Consider the following 8820-nt stretch of genomic DNA (forward strand, 5'->3'; position numbering starts at 1 on the left):
AGGTCACAGTTAGGAAAATAAAACATTCTCCTGAAAAGTAAATACAAGTTTTATGATGGCAACCGTTAAAAATGAATTGAACTATGACAAACTAACATAAAACTGGTATGTTAACCAGCATCAGCCAGATTGTGTTCCACTTTATAGGTTCTACTGTATGAAATGACCGCACAATAAAGCAGTTATAAATGTGTTAGTAACTGTTGGTTTTTGAATCTGCTTGATGATATTAGTTGAGTGTCCCTTTAGCAAAGCGTGACCATTCTTACACTGAATCACCCTTTTCTGAAGTCACTCCCCTCCTCCTCCTCCTCCTCCTCCTCCTCCTCCTCCTCCTACTCCTCCTCTTTCCCCCCTCTCCAAGGGCCACATAAATAGGGGCCGTCAGTCCAAGCTGAGGGGGTCCCCTCATACACACACATCTGGACAGCAGCTTGCACGATGCGCCTGTTGACTGTCTTGTGGACGCTGAGCGCGCTTCTCAAAGAAGCTCACACATGGGGCTACAGGAACGGCATATTTCACAACTCCATATGGCTAGGTAAATATGGATTGTTTAATATGTAATATGTCTTTTTATTTTTGTTTTGAAACTTTGAAACGAACATGTGAAGAATGTGCTAGTAACTTTGTAGTGATATTTTTAGACCATACGGCCCAAGCTTTTTCTGTTTTGTTGGTTACCATATTTTACCACGTAAATGGGAAAAATATTAAAAAGCTATATCCCAGAACAGTTAAAACTATAATAATGAACATGATAGTAAACTACGGTAGTGCCAAAAGGAAATAACGGTTATTATTTTGGTAAAGGCTTTTCTTATATCCAGCTCTTATATTGTGCAGGTGTACTGAATGTTCTGGCCTGTGACATTTTGAGTTTTTGAGGCTATCTTCAAAGAAACACTTAACTGCATGAATGGAAGTAATTAGTAAAATGGCGGCGCAGTCTGTGCCAGTCTGTGACCTCATGCAAGGTAATTCCGGACTGACTAAACAAAGGAGAAAAAAAAAAAATCACTGACCAACAGCAGTATTCTTAATGTAATGTGAGATCATAAGCAGCATGTCTTGTAGTCATGCATGCGTGAAGCCAAAACAGAATCAGACTTCCCTTGGGGAAGGCCACAGAGCAAGTGACCATTTCTTTTTTCTTTCTTTCCAAAATGTTATTATTCTATTCATTGATCTGTCAGGCAGAAGGGATTCAACTGGCAAACTTAGTCATTTAATAATTCTGCTCCTGAATGCTCTCTGGTCAGATTGTGATTCATTCCTTGCAAGATTGTCTTTGAAGTTGCTGAAAGCGCGTATGTCAAGTTCGTCTAAATTGCCTTTGATATTGACTAAGACGCACATCAGATATATCAAAGAAGCGTTGTTGATGTCGAGATTGCATTGAAAGCTCCAAATTGTTTGAAGTCATTTTTGTGGAAGGCTCTATGGCAGCATTGGCAGGGGTCACCAACATATTTAAAACTGAGATTATATACCGTTTTATCCATAAAAATAATCATCCTCCGACCCCGTCCGTCCGCACCCTTTTAAAGCGCTTACGTCCTTCTATTTTGTCAATCCGTACCACCCCAAAAAAAAGCGTCCGGGCATGACGCCCTGGGAGGGATGCTAACAGCAGAAGTAAAAGATCATTAGCTGGCTAATTTCCTATTCACATCCACTTACCGGCTGGGAGTATCGTAAGTGAATTGAATTGTGTTTTTACCAAACTAATCATTGGAATGTAGTTATTTGTACTTGTACACTTTCTTAAAAAAGTTTTTAGGGTAACTTTTTGTGCCCCATAGACTTTAAACTACCTTTATGTTCTTATTGGCAACAATGGTCGACAGCAAATTTGACTAAGAGATGGTTTTATGTGTCCCTGAATTTTTGGACACTGATATGTTTTACTTTTATTTTCTAGTGCTTCAGGTTTTTGAGATTTTAATTTTGCTTTTTAAATTTGACTTGTAAAAGCTTGTGCAATATGGATTTTATTTTACCCTGGCTTTTAATTTATAGTTACACTGTAAAAAACAAAAAAACAACAACAACGAAAACCCGGCAAATTTACGGTAAAATACTGGCAAGTTGTGGTTACCAGAATTTTATAATTTCTTTTAAAATTTACAAACATTTCTTTCTTTTCACAGTAAATGTTTATCATTTTAACTGTTTTTTTTTTGTGTGTGTTTTTTTTTTACAGTAGTAGTTTTTTTCCTGGTATCTCAGCTAATAGGTATTCAATGTATTTAATAGACTTCATACACTAAAATAACATTTTGTTATTACGGCCCTTTCACATTGCAAATTAGGGAAGATTCAGAAAAAAAAATAAAAAAATATAATCTAGAAAAGTTTGCTTGCATATCTGATTTAAATATTTTGCGCAAATTTAATGACCAGTGTAATTGATGATGCTCATCTAGTGAAGACACTCATCAAGTTAATTTCTCAGAATAATCAATGATTGATCAAGGTAGGAAACAGATGAATATCAATATGCAACACTTCCTTTCTATACATCTCTGCAAGTGGTTACATGTATTTTTATATTTATTTAACATTTATTTATCCAGGCAAGGTAATTGAGATCAGAATCTCCTTTGCAATGCCGAACTGTCTGCAGACCACAGAGTACAGCATTGCAGTACACAAACGTGTACAATGTGATATTTACATGATGCATGACATTAAATTACAGCCCATAGTGAATGAAAGGTTCATAGCAGGCTGAAAACCGGTGCTGCAATCATGTACATGTACAATATCCCTCACTAACCTTTTTTTAAAAGATGATTTTGGAATCATTGATTTGAAGTTTTATCATTTGATGCCGAGTATTCCAACCGTCAGAAAATGTTTTTAGTGACGATTCGAAATCATCCTCAAAATAATTGAACCTTCCTCTGAATTGACATCGGCCTCTGTTGTGGTATGAAAAAATGACGTCACGTTGCGTTTTTCATCAGTGTTGGTCTCTTTGACAGAGCAAGCAGCTGGAGTGTACCATCGGGAGTCGCGCAAAGGGAGATACCAGATGACGTACAAGGAGGCCAAAGCTGTGTGCAAGTACGAGGGAGGGAGGCTGGCCGCTTACGAGGAGCTGGAGGCTGCTCGCCAAATAGGTCTCTGAAAAGCATGCCCACCTGACTCCGACTTTAGTTTGTAACCCTAACTGACCTCTAATGGCATGCTTACCGGAGAAGAGTTTTTACATTCTCAGTGGGAAATGATTCTTTTATCCCCTGCTGAATTTGGAAGTTTGCTAACTAGAAATTAGAAATGAACAATGACACATTTGGGACAGATATTTAGTCAATAAGAAAGCATAACAATTATTTCCTCCTCTGTACATTGTATGTTATTGTGGCCTGAAGGTGAGAGCAAAACAATGCTTGAAACATTCATTTCCATGGGACACTTTAGTTGATGTTGCATTTGGCCCAATCATTACGACATCTCCGGTGTATTGCAAAAGTGTTAACACCATCTTTGGTGGGTGAAATTACTGCTCCCGTGGCACTGGGACTGAGTCCAGCCACTTTCCTCTCGGGTGTCACCCCCACCCTAGCCCCAACTAATCACCTGTCAGCGGCTACAGCAGACGTTCCCATTCAGCAATCTAAGCGGGAGGTCTCCAATTTATCAAGCCTCTTTTGGCAGGGGTCTGCTTTGTGTAACGGGAACACTGACTTCACATTCAAGACACACCAAAACAAGCAGACCCACCCAAAAAGTCTCATGATGGTCATTATGGGGTGTTGCGGAAGAGACGGCGGGTGGCTGAACGGAGGACAGAATCACGCAATTGACACATCGGATTTTTTCTTGTTTAGGTTTCCATATGTGCGCTGCAGGATGGTTTGATAAAGGGCGCGTCGGCTACCCCATCGTTAAAGCTGGTGCCAACTGCGGCTTTGGAAAGGTGGGCATCATCGACTACGGCTACAGACTCAACAAAAGCGAGAGATGGGACGTGTACTGCTACAACCCAAGCTGTGAGTTGATTGCTAAAGTTTTTGATGCTACCAACAGTGAGCAGTAGAAATGACCTTAGCTGGGCATTCGGCCAATATGACGGAGCGGTCCGTCTATCCTCCTATGATGGGCACCATTAAATAAATTAACGGACAAAGCATAGTCAGAAGCTTATTCATTCAAATTCATCCAAGGTTTCAAGTTGTTTAATGCCCCTCCCAGTTGAAGTTTACTGTCAAACTCTATTTAAAACAGCCAAACAAGGGCCTTAATAATGCTAACATTTATTAGCATTTAGGGAGCACCAATGAAAACTAGTTTTTAGCTAACTCTGGTGTACAGTAGGCTATTTACTTTTCATAAGAAATGTTGATTAATATACTTTGTCCTTTTGTAAAAATTAAGATATTGAAATTGAAAAAAAAGAGGAGTTGAGAGGTTTGTATGAATCCCACTTGATTTATAGGCATGACACACCTCACTGCAATATGATTGGCTGCTTTAACATTTTTTTTAAGAATATGTTCCCTACAGGCCCACTAGTTGAAACAAGGCATTCTGATTAATATTGCGTTTGTGGAATATGAGTTCAGCAGCAAAATCCACCCCTTTTTAGACATGTCTGGGGACGGCCATATTGCCACTTCTGTCAACTGAAAATGACATCACAACTGCTCAGGGCTCAGGTAACGACCAATCACGGCTCAGCTTCAGAAAACAGGTGAGCCGTAACAGGTCGTTATCTGAGTCCTGAGGGTGTGTGATTTCATTTTCAGTCGACAGAAGTGACAAAATGGCCGCCCCCAGACATGTCTAAAAACGGGTGGATTAACTCTTATTCCACAAACGCAATATTTATCAGAACGCCTTGTTTCAATTAGTGGGCTTGCATAGAACGTATTCTTGAAAAAAAAATGTTTAGTTTGACTTCCGCTTTAAAAGGGGCAAAGACTGGCTAGAGCGCAAATGAGATTCCAAATAACGCCTCAATGAACAGTATAGTCGTCTAATTTTTTTGCTTGTCTAACTACAACACATATTTAATGGATCTGCAACCCACTTTTAAATCTTTCCTCTAGCACTGAATCAGCTGGGAAAGGTTTATAGAGGTCAAAATCCAGCATCATGTTGAAATCATTTCGCATTATTGAGCAAGCGAAGTTTTGTCATGGCTCCCAGTGGTGGTGACTGTGGTGATGATGATGATACTGATGGTGGTTGAGGGGAACCACACTTAAAGTCTAGTCATCCAGCCTGAAGCCCTGCAGACCACCCCTGCTCCATGTCAAACACGAGTGACGACACAAAGAATCTTAATCACTCCAGGATGGGACGACGGAGTCTGGAATGGAAACCGCAATCTAGTTTCCTTCCTGTGACTTATCGCTGTTACCTTCAGGCTAGACCTGGATGACGTGACGGCACCCATGGATACGATGTCCACAGAGGAGCGTTTAAAGTACATTCGTCCTAACTGTGGACCAGTGTGCCTTGAGGATTTGTCATTAAAATGCTAGAGAGAAGAAAGGGTCAAATATGTCTATTGTTAGCAGTTCATCGTACAATCAAAGAAAACATTTCATTATGATGTGGTCAAGCCACAATATTGGATAGACATGTGTAAGGCTGAAAAATTGATTGAATCCAAATCGACACTGCAATGTAGTAGAATGCAATTTTCAAATCACAAAGACCCCAAAATGAGAAAAAAAAGCATTCTGGTCTGTTGGTTGGTTTCGATCTGCTCTCAGCTGGTCTGAAGTTTACTCTACTTTCTGCCACCAAATTGTTGGGTCATCGAGGGGGGAGAAAAACAATGATTCAACCAGTGTGCTGTGGTACATTTGCCTGCTGTGAGTGATCATCGGGTGTGCTGTGGGAAATTATCCGATGTCAATTATTCAGATTTTTTTTTCCTCCCAAAAAGTTTTTGTTAATTTATCTATGCCACCCACATATAGTAACAATCAGAACAACCAAATGCTCTTCCATTAGAGAACAGAATGTGCATAATTAAACCGTATATCCAATTCTTACGAATCGTTTTTCTAAGTGGTGTGCTGTGAGATCTTTTTTCTGATGTGAAATATGTGCCTTGGCCCAATAAAGGTTGGTCTAACACTGGTGTAAGAGAAAACACCCTCAGTCAGCTAGAACGCCCAGCATGGCGCAGCGCAGTCTGCCAAATTCTCAAATACGCTAAAGGAGGCTTGAATCTGCATGAAAATCATGATGGGACGGATTTTATGCTATTCTATGAAAATAGAACCCAAATGTTTAGTGAGTTAAGAACTGATTGATAAATTAAGTCGAAAAACTGTCTTTCATATTAATTCATGGTTTGTTTACCTTTATTGTAACCTAAGCATAACCTCTAAAACCAAAATATGTATGTATAATAAATCTGATATTATTTATTGTAATACAGATTAATTTATTGTTTGGGTTTGTTTAAACAAATATACGCAGAGGGCCTTGATAAAATAATTGCATATTAAATCGCAATGGCAATACTGAGGACACAAAATATTGCAATGAGATTAGTTTTCAAAATTGTTCAGAAATCAAATCAAAGGCATTTAAAAGCAAAATGAATCAAATAAAAAGTAGCTTCCTAAAATTACTGACAGTGAAATACATTAAAAATGCTTAAACTTAGAGAGGAAGTCAACCCAAACATATTTTTTTCCAGAATATGTTCTATGCAGGCCTAATGGTTGAAACAAGGCATTCTGATAAACATTGCGTTTGTGGAATAAGAGTTAATCCACCCGTTTTTAGCCATCGTTGGGGGCTTTTTGTGTTATATAATATTGCGTTTGTGGAATATGAGTTAAGCAGCCATGGGGGCGGCCATTTTGTCATTTCTGTCCACTGAAAATGACATCACAGTTGCTCAGGGCTCAGGTAACGTCCAATCACAGCTCACCTGTTTTCTGAAACAGATCGAAGATTGGTCGTTATCTGAGCTCAGAGCAACTGTGATGTCATTTTCAGTCGACAGAAGTGACAAAATGGCCGCCCCCATGGCTGCTTACCTCATATTCCACAAACGCAATATTTATCAGAATGCCTTGTTTCAACTTTTGGGCCTGCATAGAACATATTCTTGAAAAAAATATGTCTAAGCTGACTTCATCTTTAAAAGACCTTAATCAAAGGCATGGGGGAAAAAAGCGTAGTTTTTAATCTAGATTTAAACACATTTACACTTGCTGCTTTAACAATATGTTCCTTGTAGCAGTTGTCTTTTTAAGCGGTGTCCAATCATTCTTATCTTCTTCCAGCCAAGGAGTGTGGCGGCGTTCTGACCGACCAGCAGAGATTTATCCAGTCACCCGGTTTTCCAGACGAATACCAGGACGACCAGATTTGCTACTGGCACATTCGAGCGCGTTTAGGCCAGAAGATCCTCCTCCACTTCGTAGAGTTTGATGTGGAGGATGACACGGCGTGCTTGGCAGACTACCTGGAAGTGTATGACAGTTATGACGACGTGTCCGGCTTTGCTGGAAGGTGAGGGGTCACCGGGGTACCCAAAGGGACCTGACTTGCTGCTCAGTTACCGGTACATCAAATCACCTGTAAATGTATTTTTTTCAGGTTTTGTGGCGATTATTTACCCGAAGACATCATCAGCACAGGTGAGCTACCAATGGTTTACTGGATTTCCAAATAAAACAAAAAGAATCAAACAACACAATGACCACGTCTGCCTCACACTTTTGAGGTTCAGAGTTCCATTTTCACTTCTGGCCATAATGTGTGGATTTGCATGTGCTTCATGTGCCTTTGTGAGTTTTCTGCAGGTACTCGTGTTTCCTCAAAAAAGAAAGCATTTTGATTTTGGCAGTCTAAATTGGCCAATGTGAAAGTGAATTGTTTATCTATATGTGCCCTGAAAATGGCACCCATGACCCTAAGGAGGATAAGATGGAAAAAAATTGAAGGACGGGTGGATAAAATGAATACTTTTTCCCTGATGAAGTTTTGCTTTACAGGAAACGTGATGACGCTGAAGTTCCTTTCGGATGCTTCAGTCACTGCCGGGGGCTTCCAGTTACAATACTTTGCCATGAATGCGTCTGCATTGTCACAGAATTACACTGACTATTTTCACTGACCAACATCCCCGTCTTTAATAATTGAATCGTGATTATTAAAGACATATGTCTTTAAATTGCTGTTTCTAACACTGAGGAGAGAGTGCCTCTTTGTTTGAGATGTCAAGACTTGAGGTCTATGTTATTCCCAATTTTTAAATACATAAAGTATATAATGTATTGTAAACTGTGATGCAACTGTAAAAATATGAATAAATAAAATGGGGGTGAAAAAGTTTTTTTTTTCAGGTCTGTATTCTTTATTAAACAGTGCTAGCCTCCATTCACTCACAAAACAAAACCACAAAATGAGCAAACAACACGCAAACAACATAGACTGAACTGTGCAGTATAACAAAAATAAAAGATGGAACAAAGAACAAAAAACTAATGATAATTAAAAGTCTAGAACATAGACCCTTCATACAATCATATATTACAAAAGCCTGTTATGTTCTAATTCTCTTCAATATCTGTGTAAAATTTTCCATTAGTTTTCCATAAATCCAAAGGTCTTTGACATATATATATATATATATATATATATATATATATATATATATATGTATATGTATATATATATATATATATATATATATATATATATATATATATATATATATGTATATATATATATGTATATATATATATATATATATATATATATATATATATATATATATGTGTATATATATATATATATATATATATATATATATATATATATATATATATA

The 8820-nt window shown here is 38.3% G+C and overlaps 1 protein-coding gene across 1 annotated transcript; it reads left to right on the top strand.

The window, feature by feature from the left end:
* Window positions 1–343: 343 nt before the first annotated feature.
* tnfaip6 (tumor necrosis factor, alpha-induced protein 6) lies at window positions 344–8296 on the top strand. Its single transcript, XM_086051878.1, has 6 exons — window positions 344–541; window positions 2991–3128; window positions 3840–4001; window positions 7269–7497; window positions 7585–7625; window positions 7983–8296. The coding sequence occupies exons 1-6, from the start codon at window positions 442–444 to the stop codon at window positions 8102–8104; spliced, it is 792 nt and encodes a 263-aa protein (XP_085908004.1). The 5' UTR covers window positions 344–441; the 3' UTR covers window positions 8105–8296.
* Window positions 8297–8820: the final 524 nt, after the last annotated feature.

The sequence above is a fragment of the Filicampus tigris genome, chromosome 14 (genome assembly GCF_054856515.1).
Source record: "Filicampus tigris isolate MCC_2025a chromosome 14, RoL_Ftig_1.0, whole genome shotgun sequence".
Classification (NCBI taxonomy): domain Eukaryota; kingdom Metazoa; phylum Chordata; class Actinopteri; order Syngnathiformes; family Syngnathidae; genus Filicampus; species Filicampus tigris.